The sequence below is a fragment of the Thunnus maccoyii genome, chromosome 23, assembly GCF_910596095.1.
Source record: "Thunnus maccoyii chromosome 23, fThuMac1.1, whole genome shotgun sequence".
NCBI lineage: Eukaryota > Metazoa > Chordata > Actinopteri > Scombriformes > Scombridae > Thunnus > Thunnus maccoyii.
The window spans coordinates 1071589-1095008 of NC_056555.1; the positions used below are offsets into that span (position 1 = coordinate 1071589).

At 39.7% G+C, this 23420-nt stretch overlaps 2 protein-coding genes across 3 annotated transcripts; one reads left to right on the top strand and one right to left on the bottom strand.

The window, feature by feature from the left end:
• Positions 1-2186: 2186 nt before the first annotated feature.
• On the top strand, positions 2187-13469 carry il17ra1a (interleukin 17 receptor A1a). 2 transcript variants are annotated; one of them, XM_042403967.1, is made up of 11 exons: positions 2187-2256; positions 4200-4224; positions 5183-5329; positions 6432-6553; positions 7127-7253; positions 7724-7771; positions 7863-8017; positions 9878-9952; positions 10074-10155; positions 10537-10647; positions 10758-13469. In XM_042403967.1, the coding sequence occupies exons 1-11, from the start codon at positions 2212-2214 to the stop codon at positions 12221-12223; spliced, it is 2403 nt and encodes an 800-aa protein (XP_042259901.1). In that variant the 5' UTR covers positions 2187-2211; the 3' UTR covers positions 12224-13469. The 2 variants fall into 2 exon arrangements, with proteins under 2 accessions (XP_042259901.1, XP_042259900.1); XM_042403966.1 differs by lacking the exon at positions 2187-2256 and adding an exon at positions 2515-2792.
• A 7930-nt stretch (positions 13470-21399) lies between these two features.
• Positions 21400-22885, bottom strand: tmem121b (transmembrane protein 121B). The gene has a single exon (XM_042403717.1). The coding sequence runs from the start codon at positions 22579-22581 to the stop codon at positions 21400-21402; it is 1182 nt and encodes a 393-aa protein (XP_042259651.1). The 5' UTR covers positions 22582-22885.
• Between the last annotated feature and the right edge of the window lie 535 nt (positions 22886-23420).

Sequence of the window (23420 nt, forward strand, 5' to 3'; positions counted from 1 at the left end):
ATAGAAATTAGACAGAAAGTACTCGGAAATTAAGCTGCAACAACTCACTTATTTACCATGAAATTTGAGGTGAATGCTGGGGTAATTTTATGGTAATTTCAACAACATTTCAAATAACTTACTTGTTTATTATATCTACTTACCATGAAAGTTTAGACAAATTTTGAGGTAATTTCAAGCAAGTTACTTGCTAATTACCACCTAATTACCATGGAATTTGCGGACCCGTAAAATGAAGTGTTACCAAAATTCTCTCAGTACTTAAGTCATATATAATAATTCCTACATGTAAATTAAGCCATAGCCTACTTTTAATATGTGGAAATTATGTCTAGTGTTTCAACATCTTCTTATTCTGTTGTTTGATTACAGGCTGTCATTTACATTTCACTTAGTTGAATATAACTTTTTGCTGTCTCTTAAATCGAAGTTTTCCGCAGGTACTTGGTATCATTGTTTCATCTTATATCATGAAGTACTTCATTCATGGTTCTGATCGTAATTAACAACCCCGCCTCTTTGAACACGCTCGTAGCTGGATAGGAAAACCCTGGGTTGACTGAGCAGGTTGATAACCAGCTTCGTAGTACTGTTTATCTGGACAGCCAATGTTAGTTCAGTGCAGCCAGTTAACGAAAAGATATCCTTGATATGTTGTACTTTGTAGTACAGGCCTCTGCTCGTGCTTTATTCTGTTTTGGCTATGACCTGCCAGCCTTGTTTTGCCTGCACAGGCCTTGAATAAACAAGTTTTTCTTCAGCCCTGCTTTGCCTGTGGTCTCTGCATTTGGGTCCATTTCTGCTACTCTCCACTTAACAGCTACCTGACATTTTGTTGGAAACAAACTCTGTTAAGGGGACGTTTTGCATAATGAGTACTTTTACTTTTGATAGTTTAAGTACCTGGAGTACTTTTATAGTGTGGTATTGCCACTTTTACTTAAATAATAAGTCTGAAAACATTTTCCACCACTGATTATTATGTTAATACAGTAAAGCCATTGTGTTTTTTTATTGGATCTATTTTCTCTTTTCTTTTGTTTCAAGGTTTTAAAATAGTCTCTTCAGGGGTTAAGTGGCTTGGTCCAGTGGTTCAGTGCTTTGTTTGAAGGCACATCAGCAGGGGCCACTTACCTTCCATCAGGGGATTGAGCCAGCAATCAGGAGTCTAGGTGACATCGTATTACATAGAAACCACTGCAATAAATACTAATTTCATGACCAATAATATCAACTCAAGTCAAACATCCAAAAAATAAATTATATACAAATCTGGTGGTTATTTTAAAGTGCAAAGGTCATTTATTCCAGTACCTGGCACCACAAGAGGAAGGAGCCATGTTGGTCTTAAACCTCAGTGAGCACAAGTCAGCAACACTAACTCTAGTTTGGTGAGTATGAATCCCCCAAACCTGCAAAGTTGGTATTTGAGATTCTCTAGAGACCTGTTGTTTTAACAAAAGATAAAGTAAAATTTGACTTTTAATGTCAGTTGCTACAGTTAAGTCTTCTTCTGCCATCTGCTGGTGAATAGGTCATAATACACCTGTGCCAGCACTGTAGAAAGTCAGCATGTATCTACTTCCTTCACTGTTCAGTTGGTACAGTGAACTGTAGGAGGCCTTTTAAAGCCTCTTTGGAGGAAGCCTGTAGAAGTGTAGCACTGTCCACACTTTTCTACTGATGAAGAGAAAAGATCGGGCAGAGGCGTGTCTGATGTAAGTTCTGTGAAAACACAGTTCCTCTGAGGGCCACACAACGAGGAGGAGACCTTTATTACTCATGGTGCATTCAAGTTCAATAGGAAAAATGGCACTACAAAAACTTCCTGCTTGAAATTACTGCAGCTTTCAACATACAGAAAATATGTTTTTGTTTGTAGTTTTTAGTAGGCCTGTATGTAATGTTGGGTGCAAATTTAGTGAAGTGAAATGCTTGTGAAAGAACATTTTAAATGTTAAGCTACTTGTAATTTTCATGTGTCTGTTGAAAATGGTACAGTACACTATATGTCAGGTGTTTCTAATTCCAATTCTTCAAGGCTCTCTTATCACAAGGTGCGCAGCAGAGTTTGTTGATTAGGCTCATTTCAGTACCTGAATGGCTAATTGGAGTACAAAAAATGTACTGGATCATTGTTTGGTCTCAAATGCACAGACATGCAGGTTGGAGTGGCAGGGGCAGACTGAACGTCATAGTATTTCTAAAATCATGCCTACAGCCCTGGACAGAGAGGAGAATGTACCTCAGCTGCAGGTATTGTTCTTTTTCTCAAGGAATTAAAAATTTGACTGGAAAAATGAACTAAATACTTCTTCCATTAATTTATTTGTAATAGAATCTCTCAAATTACAATGGCACTACACTTCAAGCCAATGTGGGAAATTATAGCTTTATGATTTAATGCCCGTTGTGCAAAGAAAGGTCACACATAATTATCAAAACAACCGAATAGCCTTGGTTCTCTATATTCCCATGCGACATGAAAGCAACATGAGGTAACTTACTGTAAACAGAACGAGTTATTTTCATACAGAACAGGAAGTTTTTCCGTAATCAGAGGCGGCCTCGGGCGTATTCTCTCATAACGCAGTCGCTTTAGTTTAGACGCAACAGTTTGGAAATCTGTCTGAAATGTTTTCTAATGACAGATTCTTTCTATTCTGAGACTGACGGTGTGACAGTAAACTTTAAAAATGATACTTCATCGAGCGGTTTTGACGTTAATGTGTGTGTCGCTGTGTTCCACGGTGAGGATTTCAACATGGCCTCCTCTTAACTGTTCTCGACAGGTAAGTGGGGCAGCACCTGACGCAGCGAGACACTCTTCACAGTGACAATTAGTCTGCAGGCCTACAGAGGCTTTAGTAGGTTTTGTCCAACACAAAACAAATATTTATCTTTCATGTAGCTACAAATTGTGAAATGTTCGTGTAGATGCTACATTTTTGTGACACTAATAAGATAACAGTTAAAGTTGTTTTTGTTTGGAATGAATAATATCTGTTTTACTGAAAAACTTCTTTTTAAAAATGATCCTATATCCTGTTATTTATCATTTCATTTTCAAAACAAAAAAAATTCTATTGTACGTTTTTTTCTCAGTCCTGCTTTTTTATATATGAAAACTGTGGCTAAACCACAGTTTTTATACATACAGGTCTCTTGAAAATGAGATTGTCAGTGAAACAATATAACGATGAGTTATAATACCTTATGTTATGTTGTTATATACTTTGTGGCCATTAGTGAAACACCACCATACTACTTACTAAGTTCCATATCTCTTAAATATAATATGCTGAACAAGTTTGTAGCATTTGATACAATTTCACCTGTAGGTGGCGCTACAAGATTTCTAAAAATTTGCTGCAGATTTCTGCATTTTCAGCAATGCTTTGTGATTTATTTCAGCTGTCACCATTCACACACTTTTTCCACACGAAATACATTTTCTAGTTAAATACTGAAAATCACATAGAAAAAGCTCTGCTGTCATCCCATTGACTCATATATCGTGAAAATTGGAACAAAAACTATCATTAAAATAAAAGTCGTGCGATTTGACAGATTTTCTAAAATTCAATTTAGTATTATTTCAGGTAATAGAACGATGCACCACAGTATCTTTTGTCTCCATGTAGTTTTGGAGAGATTTATGGCAGCATGTTGCTGTCAAGATGAAGAAAATAAAATAAGTTCTGTTTCTCGTATAACAAGAAACTTTCTTCTTATAATGATGACATATTGATACAAAAACATAAACTGTAAAGCAATCACGCAGGTGTCAAACTACATCTGTGTTTCTGCAGATATCTTAACAAAAACCTGGTGCAGTGTTGCAATTTAAGTTCCTTGTAATTTCACACTGTTCTGTTACAAAGTGAGTACAGTGAGTTTCAACATACGGTGAGAAACAATGTTGTTAGATAAAGATTTAAAGCTAATAAATCAGTCAACTGTTTAATTAATCTAATTTTGCATCTTGGACACTGTGGTGGTGATTGGACAGGGTTGAACAGGGCCCTAAATAGATTGTTGTTGATGTTGATGTCTATAAAGCAGAAAAATACTCTGCTGACTATGAACCACTGTGTGTGTGTCGAAAAGATGAACAAATAGGTAGTTTAAAAGATTTGTAATAATTGAAAATTCTAATTTCTAATCTTGTCTTTATTTTCTCTTTGCTCTTGCTATAGGGTTTGAGGTGTACAGTCAGCACAAGTAAGTGCATGTTACTCTTCCTTAATTTGTCTTCAAAGATACTTTAAATATTGTCTCTGTTGTAATTTGATGTCTCCGCTTGAAAGTACCTGGATCTTGCTGTTTAGTATCACTTCCTGAGCAGAGCCCAAATTAAGCTGCAGAACTCTTGGAGACTTATTAGTCACCAAAGTCATTTATACTGTAGTTCTGATATTTTACAGATGCCCAGACATTTATTAAGAAACATGTAAATATTATGCCTGGGACAATAATGTGTGTGATATGGTTTTTCCACAAACAAATGTATAACTACCACTTAAAAATCCTTAAAATAGCATCTACTCCTTCTCCCTCAATAAACAATCCAGAATCTCTGAATATGAAAATATATTTCGTCTCAAAAGATTTTCTGCTGGACACAAGATGTCTCCTACTTCACTATAAAGTTCATTCTCAGTATATGTTCACTGGAGGTTTCAAGTTTCCACATCCCACTTGTGTAAATTGAATACTGAGCCATGATTGGCTTCCAAACTAGGTATGATGTCACAGATCCGGCTCATAGGCCCACCACTTCAAATCAAGTGTCAAACTCTGCACGTACATTGTTCTGCACAGTGTCACTCAAACATCCAACTGTAGGAACAAGAAGAACATACTTTTTAGTGGACTCACTGTTCACCACTATTTTTTTTGTCAGATTTGGAAAGCTTTTGAAACGGTAATTAGAGCAACATGGGACACTAAAGGTTTTCACTGAAAATCAGACATTAAATTCCATCAGTGGCAGCAGCCCTTTAAAGCATGATGATCTCCACTCAGAATTAATTCAGTAGTATGGAAACTGGCATTTTTTTTAAACATAAATCCATGAAGGATGAAATGTGCATGGAAAAGACAGGTTCTCCAGCTGTCTGTAGTCATGTGTGTGTGTGTGTATGTGTGTCTATGTGTGTGTATTTGTGTGTATGTGCAGGTAACTGTTTTGACAGTCAATGGCTGAACGCGTATGAATACACTCCCAGCAGTCCAGAGGACCTGGAGGTGTTTGTGCACACCAGGCAGGATGAGACAGGACACCTGCAACCTGTACTGCTCGCTAACTGGACGATAAAGGATGATGGTGAGTCAGTCTGCTGTCTGAGGAGATGATCATTATAATGTATACATGACAGTATGGAAATAGTTTATTATTCAAGAGAAGAAGATGGACAGATGATCGAATTACATAATTAAAAAGCTTTTATTTTCTGGTTTCATTAAAAAATGGATCATCTTGATATTTCCAACAGCTGCAGAATAATAATGTGATGAATGAACAGATCCTAATGATCAGTGAATTTGTCTTTGTTATACATTAAAATAATCCAGATTGAGACAATAATGAGGAATGGTGGATGAGGAAATGATGACAGTTAAAGGATCATTCCAGTTTATTACAACTTCAATCTTGTTTTCATAATTTTGACCAATAAGTGTTCAAAATCACTCCCTGTTTACTATATAGCAATGATAATGATAATAATACATTTTATTTATAGAGCACTTTTCAAGATACGAAAAGATGCTCCAAAACTTAAAAAAACACACACTAAAAGCACATTAATCACCCATCAAAAGCAGTTCTAAAAAGGTAAGTATAGACACTTTGAGTGTGAATAGTATGCTTTATATAGTGCTCAAAGATTCCACAATGGAACAGAAAAAAGTAGTATCTATGGCATGTCGGCTACTCTCTGTTAACAGTCCCACAATGCAGTGCATCATACTTTGTGAATGTGAAAATGACTGTCATACCACTGCTGTTTCACTATAGATTCAACTACTGAGTGTCTGTTTTATAGAGGGTAGTTAATGAGGGAAGTAGAGCTGCAACAATCAAGTCAAATAATCGATTAATCAAATAGTTGTCAACTATTTAATAATCGATTACATCACATAACATTTTACCCAAACTGTCCGTCTGTCCAGTTTGACCTCCAAGTAAAGTATCTTAGATATGGTTTGTTTCCAACCTGTGTGATTGTCTTACTGATTATGTTTCTTCAGACTTAGTTTTAGTGATGTCACTGTATTCCCAGTTGTTAACTGTTAACTTTATTTATTATTATTACTGATAGAAATAATGGACACAACAACAAACCCAGTTGCAAAAGAAGAACAGAATTATCCTTTAATGTTAGGTGTTGGAGACAGAGAGTGACCACTGCTGTGTCTCTCTTCAGGAAGTATCTCTTACCTGACAGCCACTGAGCTTCATGTTCTGGTGAAGTCCACCAATGAGTACCTGTGTGTTCGATATACTTTCAAAGACAAACTCCAAATGAGAGATCTAGATCACAAGAAGGTGAGTAACTTTGATAATCAAATTATTTTCAAATGTCATGGCCATATTTCTATATTTTATACATACATGCAAATGACAAACTTACAAGTGTTTAATGTTATCCAAACACAAAGGGTTCTGCATATATAGAATACAGTATACAGTCAACCAAATGATGATTTAAATTAGGCAATATCTGACCAAATACCAGATCAACAATAAGACCATACACTCATACAAGACCAAGAATCTGGTGCTAATTTTCATTACTTTGACACAGTTCAGTTCATCATTCCTAAGATTAGTATTGGAGCTGCTCAAGGCTATGGTATGTATTGGTATAAGGCTATTAGCATACTGGTTTACTACAAACTACAGCTACACGCAGGATGTCTATATGATACTCTATTGGAATATTTAATGTATAAATATTGATTGGACTGGGATCAGCAGAGGCTGAATATTAAATGCTGCAGATCAGGATCAGAGAGAAAAAATAGTTGGTTGTGTTACAGTATGTTGCTTTATGTAAAGCCACTGTTCTCTTGTCCAAGTTGAATTTTAATGACAGACAGTGTTATTTTGTGGTTTCAGTGGTCGTTCTCAGCAAACATGCTGGAGTTGGACCCTGGCCAGACATACCATGTCTCTGTCTTCAACATCCCCAAACCAGAGCTGGGCCACAGCAGCTACGACGTCAGCAAAGATATCCGTGTTCCTGGTGAGTCATAACCAGATTTTGGTTGTTAATCTTCCTGTTAAATGTATTTTTACATTCATGTTAAGCTAAGACATTACAGTATGGCCTTCTTATTTGTTGATGTTCACTCATACAATTAGTCTGTTTCAGTGTGTCTGTGTGCTCGGGAGCCTAAAGGGTTTTATATACATTATGTATACAGATATATGACGTATCTGAATCTGTCACCGTAGCAGCTTTAGACATCACAGGCAGCATACAGCTGCCATACTGTATGCAAGAACTCGGGGCTTTTTTTTTTTTTAACCAAAGAATACAGTGTGAGATGATTTACAATGTCCTAAATGTCCTCAACACAAATATGTTTCAGGTGAAATAAACAAACTAAGGAGATTTATTTGCTACTAGTGTCCTCTTTACTTCAGTCATTTGCTCTTGTTTTTTTTATTTTGATTCAATTGTAACCCTAACCCTGATTCTGGTTTATTCAGGTTGTAAAGACCCTGAAATGCAGAGGAGCCAGTTCTGTATAGAGAGAGGTGAGTTACTGATATTCTAAAGTCAAGTAAGAGTGATTAAATCATATACTGAAAGCCATTATTAATGTGGTGTCTTGTTGCTGTACTATAGGAAGTCTTTGGCAGTCTAACATCAGTCTGACATACATCCCTGCAGTCAGAGGAAGATCTGCACTGGCAGTTAGCTTCAGTCCTGACAGACTCTGTGAAGAGTACATAGTTATTGTGAACTGCCTCCAAGTCCAACATGTGAACCCTATATACAAGGTAAGGTCACATCATGCTAGACAGTACACATGCGGTAGGCTGTCTCATACAGAAGATTCATGCATTTTCCTTTTCAGTGATTTGACCCAGAACATTACTTGTACGTGCTCATTACAACATCCTGTGTTTTGTAACCTAGATTTTTACCCCAGTTCTTTTAGTACAGGAAACTGTGTGTGCTGCCTCTCTGTGCAGTATCTTTTTGCTGATTATAGAAAGGGTAAATGGACTGCATTTATATAGAGCTTTTCTAGTCTACCGACCACTCAAAGCGCTCTACAACTCATGCCAGCATTCACCCATTCACACACACATTCATACACTGATGGCAGAGGCTGCCATGCAAAGTGCCAACCTGCTCATCACGAGCAATATAATTTTTTTATCCAAACTGCTTTACAGTGTTTCTAATGCTCACTCACAACCATCTGGAGCAATTCGGGGTTCAGTATCTTGCCCAAGGACACTTCAACATGCGGACTGGAAGAGCCAGGGATTGAACCACGTCCCTCTGATTAGCAGACGACCACTCTACTGCCTGATCCACAGCTGCCAAAAGGCTGCTCATTAGCCATGTAACTCCATAGTCACAGATACATTTTAAAGCTCTCCTATCATGACTCCTACACAGTCCCCCAGTTGCAGCACTGCAGTGTGTGCAGTGCAGTGTGTACAGTAAATGCTCTCTGGTCTGTCAGGGTGCATTCACAGTACATTGGAATATTCTGAGGAGTATATTTAAGCTTTTATCCCTCTAGTTTGGTTCAATTTGACACCCGATAAGAACATCAACACCTGAAAATGCAGGTCTCTCACAGAGCTATGCTGCTGTTCAGTATAAGAGATGACAGCATCTTCCTCTGTCCTTCCTTAGGGCAACTGTCTAGCTACATACTCATATGCAGTTTAAACTATCTTTACTTGTTATTCTAACTTCTGCAAATAAGACTCCAAGGAGTGGTGCACATGTGTGCCTTGTGAAAGATGATATTGAATATATGAATATTTTTATCAAGGTCATTTTGGAGGCTGCAGTTTGTGGTGCTGTTATTTTGTATTTTGTCTTATACTGAGGGGTGTTTCTAATACTCTAATATTATTTAATATAAAATTGTACTGACAAAATATTAGAAACAATTCTCCTAAATGGCCATTAAGTTGAATCAACACCGCTCTAAATCAAAAAGTAGACTGAATGAATCAGACTGCATTAGTTTAACTAGATGTACCTAATAAACTAGGAACATGAGGGCCAGATTTACTAAGGCTTTTGTTCCAGCTGTAGACACATGTAGTGTATAACCCAGGCTGGAGTCACAGTTTGATGTCATTTCAGCAAGTGTTTGAAAGGTGTTGACAGATGTAATTTGTGTCAGTCGGTTTTGCTCTAAAACTCTTCGCCTCTGAAAAGCAGGCTGGTGCAGATGGGCTTTACAGGAGCCACAAAGAGGGTTGTGGTGGGAAAAGAAACACAACTTTTCTTTCATTCCAAAGCAAACACACAGGACACAGGGACTTGTCGTTTGTATTTATAAAACTTGAACTTGATGATGATTGCATTGTGAAATCACTTCAGCTTATTCCTGCATTGCTCTGAATTTCCCTCACCGTTCTAGTGGAACATCAGCTTGCATTGTGTCTGTTTGACTTTCTTCTTAAAATTGACATTAAGCACTCACTATTTTCAGACTTCCAACTTGCACAGAGAGGTGTTCATGTTCAAATATACCATGAATACATTTAAATAATAAAACATTTGAAGTGATAAATGTCTTGATTATAATTCTTTCAGCCGTTTCTTTTTGTTCAGTATTTTTAAATTCCTCATGAGCATGATAAAAGTTTTGCTTTCTTCTCTAGGCCAACCAGACCACCCTCAATGTGATTTTCAGCCTTGATAAATGGCCGAGATCCTGCTGTCAGTTTTCTGTTCAGGTAAATCTTTTCAAATCAACTTAATCACCATTCAGTTGTTTGGTGTTTCCTAACTAGCAGAATGTCTGCATTCTCTTTGACTTTCATGTTAGAGTTAAAATTATTTTATTCTTCACTGCAGATCAAACCTCTTTTCCCACAATGTGGCCAAGACTGTGCCCGTCAAAGTGCAACAAAGGACATTTGTTCTGATATGCTGCCAGGTATGGATTATCAAATATCATGGCTGAGTAGGAGACTGACCGGATACTGTAATTAGTGGTCTGATAACAGTACATCACAAAACATCCCTTGGCCTCACATTATGGTTGTGAGGCTGAGCAGATTAAATGTGTGTTTGAGAATAGATGGAAGCTACTGCCTGGGACATTTTCCCCTCAATTCTCTCCACAACCCCCACAGCCGTTGGTGGACCTCAGTAAAAAAATTACCATGGTTACTGAATGTCTGTAGAAAAATTCATGTCATAGCATCCAATAACCATACTGACCAACACTGCCTTCCCTAGAGCCTTCCCAGTAGCGTGGCTAAAATACCATCTTATGTGACATCTTTATCACTGAACTGTGTTCTGTTTCTCACAGTAAAGCGACCAGATGTCCCAGATTCCTCTCAGCACCGAGTTGTTGCCCTGGGAGTGGTGTTTTTGTGTGTAGTGATGTCAATAATTATGTATGCCCTCTGCAGGAAGCGAGGTTAGTCACTTATACACTACATTTTCAGTTCGTACACTAGATTTACAGTACAGTTAAATTTACTCTTAATTTTTTGATGGCATCTTATCGATGTGCTTTCACACTTTCAGGCAAACCAGGTGTTTCTGCAGCACCTGTGGGAGAAAAGAAACCACCGCAGCAGCTTATACAACCCCCCAAAGTGCTGGTGATTTACTCTCAGGACCACCATCTTTACAGGGATGTAGTGCTGAAGCTCTGCGCCTTCCTCCAGGCCAAGTGTGGCACCAAGGTGCTGGTAGACCTGCTGGACTCCACCATGGTTGGCATGGTGGGTCGCCTCCGCTGGTTGGAGTGGCAACGGCAACAGCTGAAAAATCCTTCTGACAAAATCCTGGTGCTGTGCTCACGAGGTGTCCAGGCAAAGTGGAGGGCCATGTGTGGTCACGGTCGGGTGACACTCAGGGAAGACGTCCTCTCCCCTACAGATGATATGCTCACCCCCTTTCTCAACCTCTTCCTACCAGACATGCACCAGGCAGGCATGCTGGGCAAGTACATGGTGGCTTACTTCAATGAAATCAGCACAGAACAAGATGTGCCATCAGTCTTTGACATTGCAGTCAAATACAAGCTCATGAAGCATTTTGAAGAGCTGTACTTTCGCATCCTAGACATTGAGAAGTATCAGCCAGGTCAGGTTAACCACATCGAGGGCATTGGTGGGGATGAATATTTCAACTGTCCCTCAGGTAAAGCCTTGATGAATGCCATTGAATCCTTCCAGGCCTACCAGTTGGAAAATCCTGATTGGTTTGAGAAGGAGTGTGTGGACAATGAGGAGGAGATCATGACAGAGGCCAACTTGCTCATTGACCAGCTGCACATCCCTCCAGTCCTAGAGTGTCTTCCTTTAATCAGAGATGGGCCTCCTGTCTACATCCAAGATGTAGAAATCAATGAAAATGGCAATAGTGTTCATGTCCTAACCCCTGAACTCAACCCAGAGCACCAGCTTTTGTCAGTGGCAGAACTTAGACCAATAGTGAACCCTGAGAGCAAGAATCACTATCCATCTAACCTGGATGAAGTGCTGACAGATCACATGTATCCTCACAGCCCCAGTCCACAATCTGTCTACATAAATGATCCTGTTTTGATCAAACCGCCACCACCAAGCCAGAACTGGCTCTCTGTTGAGGAGGAATCCTCAGGTCAAATTCCCATTGAGCACAAGGAAAAGGATTCTCTACTGCCTCTGAGCCAATTGTCTGCTCAGAAAGACCACAGAAGCTCAGTCCTACAGGACTCCCTGAACTCAAACCCTCCTCAGTCATCAGGGGTAAGCATGGAGAGTAAATATCCCTCTTGGTCTGACATCAGCCCCTCACAGCCTGTGGAGATGGAAGAGGACGAGGTTCTGGAGCCCAGTGGAAAGGGCCCAAGCAGTGGATCTGATCAAGGCTACATCTCTAAAATATCTTCCCAGCATGAAGCCCCTTTCAAAGAGGATCCACTGGTGGCTCTGGCAAAGCTGCAGGAGGAGCTGTTTCAGCAAAATATCCAATACTCTGACATTGGTCCTGAAGGGAACTGATACTCATAGTCCAAAGTCCATCTGAAGCACCAAGACTTCCCAGACTTTAGTAGACATCATCATAAGTGCCTGACTGTAGGAAGTATTTTACATGAAGTTTGTTGATGACTCTGAATATAATAACTTATGTGTTATTATGCATTGTTGTTCATTCTTCGTAAAACAAAAGGTGGACAGCTGTGTACATGTAATCTTCTTGTCCATCTTTCCTTTTATTATTATTTTTATTATTTTGGACTTCCCCCGTCGTGTGTATTATAAATCTTAGAACGCTATGAGTTGTTGGTAATTCTCCGAAGCAAAGCCTTCAGCATGGTTCTGAAACTACATAAAGGGCTAGCAAGACACCCCTCAAGGACTTGCGGAGTGGGACACAGTGGGACCACACCTTCCAGATATCAACTTCAATCTGTCTACGTCACCTCCAACATTGTGAATTAGCTGTATTTAGTGATGGTTGGATGAACTATGTTGCGCCTGGTTTTCACTTACTTCAAGAGAGATGTCATTTTGGGATTATTTGCACTCAGTTTTCTTTGAGCCAACATCTAGTGGCCATTAGAAGAACTGCAGTTGAATGAACTTCTTTGGAGTCATAACTCAGCCAGGAGGTTGCACGGCTGGATCACGAACAAGGCAAAACAACTGCACCCAAGCCCCAGGCTCTCAAGGGCCTGAAAGCTCCAGGTTCACCATGTGGGAAGAGTAGCCCCAAGAAAATCTAGTTAAAATCTAGTTTAAGCCTTTATTGTTTCAATTAATATTGTGCTTACTTTATACATTTTCCTCAACAAATGGGGTTAGAAGGGCCATACTGATTATTTTTACTCATTGGCACACTTATGGGTAAATGGAGCCCTGGGGGTGGTTTGTGATCTGTGTAAGCAGTGCTTGCAAATCGCTTTTGTAAAAACAGACCCTGTATGATTGTTGAACATTGGTACATAATGTTGAATCTAGAAAGAAGCCTACACTCTTTGGTTCTGAGGGACTCGTGACAAAATCTGTTTGTTGAGTTTTTAAATTGATTTGTTTTACTGCTGTTAAACTGCATTGAGGGAAAAATTTTGAGATAATGTGAGGTCTTCTTTGTCCTTTTATCCATGGGAACAAGGCAAATGCTCCATAAATGCAAGATATATCATAAATAACATTTTTATCTGTGTGTTTTTGTAAGGCGTGTAATGGCTGTAACTGCACTTATCAATCATTTCCCTCCATAATAAAATAATCACTTTTTTCAGTGCTTTCCTCAGATTTATTTCAGGTTTCAGCCACATAATACTCTGTCTTACATTTACAGTACATAGATTGGATTATATCAGTACAGATATACAGCACACAACTTTACAGTACAGGTAGAGTCCTATCTGTAAACAGCAATGTCTGTTCCCCTGTAAACACGTTGCAAGAAAACAGAGAGCCCATATAATATCAGACAGGAGAGAGTTCAGATTTCACACATTGTGTTTTTCATTGCATGTAGGCTGAATCAGAGAAGAAAAAAAAACATTTGAATCTGTGTAGCAGGATTGGTTTCTTTAAATATCCATGATGAAAGCAGTGTCCTTTGGTAGTATCAGTGTAAGTATCACTGTCCTTGTTCATGCAGGTTAAAGGCCCACTATACTTCGGTTTAGAATCAAAGGTTAATAAATGGTCCTGTTTGTGATTAAATTGTGGTAAGCTTCATGGGCAAATCCAAATAAGGTTGTTCGAGAGCCTTTCCAACAGCATAGGACACATATGCAAAGGTTTAGTAGATTACTGGCACAAGGAAATTATACAAAATAGTATAAAACATTTGAAATACTTTGGCAAGATATGATAAGCAACAAACAAACAGAAGCTGTTCTGCTCTCAGTGCAATTTGAGAAACAAAGGCCAGAGAAGCACTGAAGCAGTCAACATGTCAGCAGATCTGTGTTCTGTGATTCACTGTGGCTCTCTGCGCCCACTACAGAGAGGTCAAACATCAAGGTCAACTGCTCAACAGCCCCTGACAATTCAATTAAAGGACCGGTGTGTGGGTTTTAATGGCACCTAGCGGTGAGGTTGCAGATTACAACCAACTGAATACCCCTCCCCCTCCCCTTCTGAGTGTGTAGGACAACCTATGATGGCCGTGAAACTCAAAAAAAATGTGAAATGCCCTCTTTAGAGCCAGTATTTGGTATGTCTGTTCTGGGCTGCTGTAAGAACATGGTGATGCAACATGGCAGCCTCTGTGGAAGGGGAACAGCTCCCTATGTAGATGTAAAGGGCTTATTCTAAGGTAACGAAAACATAATGACTCTTATTTTCATGTTATTATACACTAATGAAAATATACGTACGTTATATTTATATTCTATTTCTGCCAATATTTCTGCCAGTAGATCCCCCCCAAACCCTACACACTGGTCCTTTGAAGATCTGAAATCATAAGATTTACTGATCCAAGATTCTATTACATTTTTGAGAATGAAAGTTAATTCTTGGTTTAGTATTTTGACAAAATAGCTTTTTTCCCAGAGTTTTCAAACACATCTCATAGTCTACTTCAGCAGATGATGAGATGCTCTGTTGTCATCATGTGACCTAAGTATTTTATCAATGGTAGCTTCTATATAGGTAGAAAAATAGAGTGGTGAATGACATCATCATAACATCACATGTGACAGTTACATCAGTGAAACAGCAAGGAACCTGGACAAGAGACTGAATGAACACCAGACTAAAACCACTCACAGCATCCACTGGGAAGAAGTCAAAGGTTTTTAATCAGGAGTCAGAGGATGACTGGAGAAAGACCAAAGAGGATTTTCACATCAAACCCTAGAGATCCTCTTTGAGCAGAGACAGGAGTAACCATCTCCTTCCATATACAACCACCTGCGATCATATGACTGAAGTTCCATACTTGACCACTAAGGAAGACTGTAAGATGTGGTTGAAAACTCTGACAAAACCTTGAGATTATTTTGTCAAATTATTTGATTGTTATCTATTTTATTGTTCTTATTAATAATGAACTTTTTAAAAATGTCATTTAGAATAAACAATCCATTGCATGGGTGCAGCTGAATTGACTGAACTTAGGTCCTACCCCTTTCCCCACACTAGTCCAATCAAAGCTTAACTATTTTACGCATATGATTAGCAGTTTGAAAATGATTGAAAGATATGTCTGGTGGACATAATGAAAGACACGGCAGTGACACCTTGACCTGAATCTTCACAGCTGCAGTTCTGAAATTTCAGGGGAAAGTGGATTTATAAATGGTCCGTTCAGCTGCACAAGATGCAACAAATGCAGCAAAACTTAGGATTGTTTGTAAGCACTGATCAGAAGACAGTTGCCTCTCCCAACTATCTGCTTATCTTTAAAAAAAACCCAGGGTCATCAGAGCTTCCATTCCTGGAAATTCACTGTGTTCAAGAACCTTCAATAAACCTTTACAAATGATGGTGTAAATATGAGTCAAGGACTCTAAGTTCTGTACATGGAATCTAATCTCAATGTAAAATGTAAATCAAACCTCAATGGAAAATCTGAGGACCCTGACACAACAAGCTAACAGGTGGCTGATGGTTGGCATCGGACTGTGTTTGGCTGTGTAGTTTTTTCGGTGTGTTTCGTTCCAGCTGGCCCTTATCAACAGCAATTCAGCGTGAGCTGATACAGCTATCGTTTTTTGATGACGCAACCTCTTTCAAGTCAGTTTGTTGTGCCAGGACCCTTAAAGGTACAATAGTAGTTCCCTGATTATGGCAAAGTGTAATATAACAGAAGTCTCCATATGTATGTTATGTAAGAAATTCTGTCATTTAGAACACTATCAGAAGCTATAACATACAGACAATTTACCTTTAAATTTGTCCAGGGCTCAGTTCATTTTAAATTGATTTAAAGTGAACCCAACACACAGAACCATTAGAGCAGGATCGAAGAAGTTGAAGAAAACAGGTAAGACTAACTCAAGTGTGTCCTACCATTGATTATTGTTTGGCAAGTCACACTTGGTTTTTGCATGTTTGACCCTTTATACCTGTAATTCTCCTATACTGCATTTTGCATCAATGCTGGCCATTTTTCTAACATAAGTGCGTGTTTAGAGATTTATTTCAGTTCGTTTCAAAACAGCTTGAAAATCACCTCCAGAGACTTGCTTCACATACTGTGGTTATTCCATCACCTTGAACATCAAATCTTGATGTTACAGTTACACACTTCATTCTTGTTTTATGATTCCCTGACTTTTCAGTCCAGTCTGCATTACCATGTACAGCTGGTACAGTGGACACCTGACCATTCCAGCAATATGTCAGTCCCAAAGCTGTTGGATGGGGTTGAGGTCAGGGCTCTGTGCAGTCCACACAACAACAAACTGTGAAAAGCATTTTTTATGGAGCTGACTTTGTGCACAGGGTCATTGTCATTTACAAACAGGGAAAGGACAAACATGGTGGAGGCACACTTTTGCCTCAACTATAACACTATTGTGTCATTGTATGCTGTCCCTTTATTGGAACTAAGCAGCCTAGACCAAACCAGGAGAACCAGACCCAGACCAAAAGTAGACAAAAGTGTGTGAACAGTACACATATTATTGACCATATGGTGTACAGTACAGATGGATCTGCACTTAAAGGTGTATTACTACACAAACCAACTTTAACAAAATAAGACATGATGTTTGCTGTGATAGTTTAGCAGGTGTCAAGTGTCTGCAGGTTCAATTTTGGTCCTGTATTGAAATAATGAGAAACTGATAGCTGTTGAGAGAGTGGGCAAAAATGTAAAACACTACAGTACACGTTGGTACATTGGTAAGTATTTGTGATTTGTAGTAAAGGGGTTTAAACATGTCGAAACACTGGTTGGACCCGCCGCAGTCATCCTACACTGCACACTCTGAGCACTCACAGAGAAGCTAACAAAGCTTGGAAATTGCACAGAATACAGTTCACCTCAATGAACTGTGAGTTCATTCAACTTCAAAATAATAGGCACTAAAATCAGTTCAGACCCTTCTGACCCATATTGCACAAAGAATTCAATATACACCACCTTCAGTCAGATATACTTATCTAATATACTTTGATCATCCATGTTTGTTAGATACAACATTACTGTAAGCTTATGGAAGAGCTCATGATGGAGGACCGTGATCATGCCATGATGTGTCTAATGTTATTCAGACAAAGCTGTAGTGTCAGTCTAGTGCATGTACTGCTGTAAATAATGTACAGACGTGTTGAGAGGGAGTTTGGAAACACCTGTTGTTCCCAAAAGCACCTGGATGCAGATTGTCTCAACAGTGTGTAAACTTTTACATACACTCTGAAAAAAGTGGATTTTCAACACAACCTGTGTGATACAGCATGTGTTTGTGTCACTTTTCAATGGAACAGTCCAACTTTTTTGGTGGGATTATTTGATTATTTGTCTCACCCACAGTAACAGGAAAAGGTTGATGTTGGTGTCATCTCTGTGCATCCAGTACAGAGACAGGTCTGGGACCTGTTTAGCCTAGTTTAACGACTGGAAGCAGGGGGAAACTGCTAGCCTAGAAAACAAGTCTTCCAGCTCATTCCCTTCCAAAATTACCTAAATGAGCATTGTTCTGGCACAACTATCAGCAGGACAATATTGTTTGTTAGTGCCTTCCACAATTCACATCCCTGTTGCAAAAATTACCCATATCCTATTTTCTGCTCTGCCACCTCTATGGTTAAGATTTGGATTATTTATGTATGTGGTTACACATCCAGCAGACACAGAGCACCTTACAAATCATTTAGTCATGTTTGATGACTCCAGGTCCAATATTCACTCTCCTTTTAGCTCTGGTTTGGTCTCTACCAACTCCTGAGAAAAATATCTATCTCTTTACTCTGCCACTTCTCACTCAAATGCTAGCAAATAGCTTGCTCACCAGCAAACATTGTGCATTTTAGCAACTTATGACGTTCCCCAGCTATTTACATGACTATGTGCAAAGCAGCACTTCATTTTTCTTTGTCTAATCTTGGAGTTATGGCACATAAAAAAGAGGTATCCCAGAAACTACAACAATGAACTTCTCCTCTATGGACAATGTAGGTAAATACTGAACTTTATGTCCTCTCTGTATCATTTTTCTTAATTTTTGGGGAAGCTTACAGGAAAGTTTCGCCCTCATTTGCAAGTTGACAGGCACGTGCATCCCCTATTAGATACACAGGGCTGAGGTTGAAGAGGGGGGATATAGGTTGAAAACCGAATCAATGAGCTAAAAGAGGCTGAAAAGCTCATTAATATAAATTACACATAGCCGTTAGATCCATTGTCAATATAAAACATTGATTAGTACAGCCTAATGTAAAAGTTATGACTTAATAGGTTGAGTGTGACTCAGCCTTGATTGACATGACTTAGTAAGAGACAGTCATAATTATTTACTGTCATGACATACTGAAACCATTTTTTTTATTTTTAGCATTACTTGTTTTTAATTAAATTTTTTAAATTGATTTTCTTGAGTGAAATGGGATTCCATATATTTTGAATAATATTACAAATATCCATTGTCCCAGACTTGACTCACAGGTGTGTTGAAAATGACACAAACTTTTTCAGTCTGCTGAGTGATTTTGTACACTGGTATGACCTTTAGGCAAAGAAGAAATACTGTAGGCCCATGAATGAACAAATGAGTGGTTTTCTGAAGAAAGGGAGAGCCGGGCTGTTAAAATGACCCAAGGAACTACTGCCCTGAAAGTGACAGATGTCTGAGTGAACAGTAGCCAGAGATCTATCAGGACTCATGATCCAAAAAGTGGCAGAAGTAGTAAAACAGTAGCACAACCAACAATACCAACAGAGATTCTTGTTGGCCAGGTGTCTATTTGAAAAGTGCTGTAGAAAACCTGTTTGTCACGGCACTGTTGGATCTTTATGCAGGGCATTAACTTACACACACGTGTCTATTCTACTCTCAGTACCAGACACAGCATTTAGAACCAGCACAGACCAGCAGACAACACCGTCATCAATAGAATACACTAATGTACATGGGTAGGTGGAGCAGGTGTTTGGAGTCCAACCGAGAGGATTCTTCAAATTGCACTTTGCGTCCCAACAACACTCATACGGTCCAGCGGCTGTCTTTCTGTGTTCCATTCAAGTGCAGCGGTGAAATTCACAGACTGAACACACACAACTCAACTAGGTCCAATATACTACAGTTTATATCCACTATTGCAGGTGTTGGGTTTGACTGTAGCACCTGTAGACTGGTCTGAAAAGGGAGCATTGTAAGGCTGGTACAGATGATGCATTCCAGACATGTCCAAAAATTGGAAAATCCATTCTCATGTTATGGAAAATGTCATCAGCTCAAAAATCCAGAATTTCATGTAAAAACCTCACATGGATTAGTCACCTCCAAAGTGTCAGAGATACAGTTATGTGGCAACAAACGCCTTAAACACCTACACAGAGAAACTACCCTGCAAATGTGTTTAGCCTGTTATAATGCATCTATAGATTCTTTTGTTTGTTGCCCCATGGTTTTCTGTGTGGCAGTTACTTTGTGGTAATTTGATTCATCACAAAGTTGTTTTGTTGTATGCACCACTAAAGCACTACTGAAAACTGAAATGGTTAAGAGCCGAATGTGTATGTGAGTATTTAATATTTCAGATGATATTATGCTCACATGGTGCATCCTTGAACAAATGTAAGTTAAAACTAAGTGACAACACAGCAAACCTGGGACAGGTAGAATTCCAGTGTAGACGTATTTGCTGATTTTTGGGCAAAATGGGTTGGAAGCCCTCAGTTTATTTGTTCCTGTGGCCCTCTAGTTAATCCAGCCCTGCAGCTAGTACTCAGCTGTATTTAGATCAGCTGATGATGTGTGGTCTAGGCATACAATGTTGAATTGTGTCAGACAATATCTCAAAAAGAAAATGAAGTCATAAAAATTTTCAAAGAGCTCCACACAACATTTCCGTAAAACAGAGCTGGCAGACTTTTTAGATGACAGTTTTATTTCATGTCAGATTGAAAAAACAAAAAGAGAGTGGTAGAAAACAGCTCTTCTTTTTAAAAAGCTGTGTAAGGGACATATTTGCAACTTAATAAAAAAATGGTAGACTTGCATTTATGGTTGTTAATCTGTGCAGGATTTAGCACTGCGACAAAACCCAACTAGCCCTTGGAAGCAGCTGCTTGGGGGCCGGCCAATTAATTATACCTCAAGACTCTTTTCATTTACTGTTGTTATTTAAGCAGCCCATTGAAAATGTGGTTTTGGTGTATTGTTTTATATTTGCAATTGACATAAAAAATGTCAAAATTACATTAAAAAAAAAATAAAAATTTGTGGAAATGGAATTTTTAACGTATTTATCTGTGACATTCCTGCCTTCAACCCAATACAAGGTGGATGGAAGTAGTAAAGTAGTTCCACTGAACACTGTCTCCAGTCTGTTCTGTGGATTATTCAGAGTGACAGGGGTGTAGAAAGAGAGGTTTTGAAATGTAATTGTTCAATGCCATGAGCCCCACAAACAAATTATTTTTTCACCCCCATTGTACAAGGTTGGAAGAAGTGTCAAAATACAGTTTTAATACAGGTAATACTTTATATGATATTATGCGTACATGGTGTGTATCCTTAAACATATTTGTGTTTAATCATCTTAAAAATAAGTTGATTAAACACGCTATATTCCTATATTATAATATATAATATCTGACTTATAAATAAGTTGATTCATCCCGCCCTGTCACTGCACTGAGGTACTAGATGTAATTGAGAAATATAAGTGACCCTTTAATTTTAGTCTATTTTAATAATTCTTTTTTTTTTTCTTTCAGTGATATCATTAGGATGATAGTTAGTTAATAGCCCAGTTGTTTTCCTTCACATTTCCACACAGCAAAGTTAATTGACTTTGTAATATAATAGATTGTAGCTAAACGAGAGAGTGTTGCCTGAATACCTCACATGTAGAGTTGTTATGTTGGCCTGCTTTTCATCACATTTAAAGCCACTATCTGGAGGCAGAGGTTGGGGATGTAATTCGGACCTTTTAAGGATTTTCCAATTTCCAGATGTGTCTGGAACTAAGCAGGACTTCTCCACATTCCCGCCATAATTATAGGCCGACTGCTGTGGCGCACCTGGAGCTCAGAGCGGCCTCTATGACTGGGTGACAGCCAGAGTATTGACGTATCCGTGCGGACACATGTCGTTCTCGGAGACGCAGTGGGAGAACTGGGCCGGGTTACTGCCGCCGGCCAGCCTCCGGACCCCGCGTACCGTCACGCACTGCTCCACCAGCTCCAGGAACTTACACACCAAGAAGAAGATGTTTTTGAACATAAACACAGACACCGGCATCTTGTAGACGTACACCTGGAAACACCTGACCACCAGCAGAGGTGCGTTGACCACCAGGCCCGTGGAGAACCGGGCCCAGAGCCACCGGCAGCGCAGCTCCGACGCGGTCAGCTCGTAGAGCCAGATCACCGGGACGGCCAGGGCCACGAAATACACCGAGATGACGGTGTACTTCAGGTAGACGGAGGGGATCTCGTTCCTCAGCAGCATCTCCACCAGTGTGAAGCTGTCCAGCAGGTCCAGGCAGGTGCTCATGAAGCAGCTCTGGGAGTGGTGCCGCGTCGCCCCGTTTAAGTCCTCGATGATGGAGTTGATGAGGCAGAAGAGCAGCGGGACGGACAGCAACATGATGATTTTGAAGCCGGTCACTCCGCACGGGACCTTGAGCGCGATCAGGTCCAGGATAGAGGTCTCCAGGATGAGCACCACCTTCGGCGTGCAGGCGATGACATAGATGAGCCAGGCCAGGTAGGCGTAGGTGAACTCTCCGAGGTTGCAGCCGAAGATGGAGCTCTTCTGGTGGAAGCCGCAGGCCCGCTCCCTCTTGCTCCGCGCGTTCTTCATGAAGAAAATCCCCCAGCCCGAGATCACCACCAGGTCCGTGGCTATCCATGAGCACCAGTACAGGTCGGTGAAGATGATGAGGTAGAAGTCCAGGATGCCGCCCTGGAAGATGAGGAGGAGGAAGCAGAGCGCCTTGTACAGCAGGCTCCTCTTGGATTTGTGCGCCAGCAGGGGAGTGGTCTGCATGAACTCCCCCGATGTCATGATGCAGGCGGCGGCCGCTGCTGAGGAGACCAGAGGCTGGATGCTGCCGCTCTCCTCCGGGTTGATGCTGCCGCTGGTGGTCTGAGTGTCCCGCCTCCTGCTCAGCAGCTGCCCGGCTTCTGGAGAAGAGGAGACGGGGGAGTCTGGAGAAAAGCTCGCTTCGGATTGGAGAAAGTCGGCCTTCAGATTGTCATTCCCAGTTTCTGAGATCATTGTATTCGTGCGGTCGCCTCCCTTTCTCCCCTTTTCTTCTTCCCTAACGCTTTTAAAGGTGGCGAGGAAGAGACATGCGCAGAGAAAGGCACAGACTGTGTCTCATGGAATGGACTACAGCTGCTTCATTTACTATGGTTATGATTAGATTATTTTAATTTATTAATTCATTCGTTTTGCACATATTATTTCTCTAGATGTCAAAAAATAATGACATATTTCCATCATCATCTCCAAGAAACCGCAGCGATGTCTGCAAACTTCTCATGTTTGAATGTTTTTCAGTATCTTTATTAAAAATAATGGTGAAGCGTGTTGATAGATGAAATGTTTAGACACTGATGCTTAGTTACAGTGGGCTATATGCACAGTCATAATTATAACACAGATACACAAACAGAAAAAATATTATCAAATTCGTTGTTGATTTATGTATCAACTATCTGCTTGACAATTGTAATATGGCTGAACCTTATGTTTGTTATTAGATATGTTAGATATATACAGTGTTGCTTTAGAGTGATAACAGAACCAGAAATTAGCTTCTGGGCCCCTAATAATCACATTTCCTCCCACTCTGCAATATGTACAGTTATCATTGTCATTTGGATTTAGGATTACGCAACATCTAAGTACAAATTGAAATAATGATGACATTAAAAGTGTAGGACCCCCTTCAAGACAGGGGCTCAGATCTATTAATAAAGCAGATATTTTACTTTGGTAGTACTTATCCCTAAATACATTTTCAATTACATGAGCAACCAGTTGACACTCAGTAAGCATGGATTTTTTTGGAGCCCCTGGGTCACCATGCATCTTTGCCCCTTTTGATAATC

Bases quoted from the DNA above. Each gene is read 5' to 3' on its own strand.
- il17ra1a (XM_042403966.1), top strand. From the start codon at position 2,697: ATGATACTTCATCGAGCGGTTTTGACGTTAATGTGTGTGTCGCTGTGT. The intron at 8,018-9,877 runs GTAAGGTCACAT...TTTCTTCTCTAG, and splicing joins ATGTGAACCCTATATACAAG to GCCAACCAGACCACCCTCAA. The intron at 10,648-10,757 runs GTTAGTCACTTA...TCACACTTTCAG, and splicing joins TGCCCTCTGCAGGAAGCGAG to GCAAACCAGGTGTTTCTGCA.
- tmem121b (XM_042403717.1), bottom strand. From the start codon at position 22,581: ATGATCTCAGAAACTGGGAATGACAATCTGAAGGCCGACTTTCTCCAA.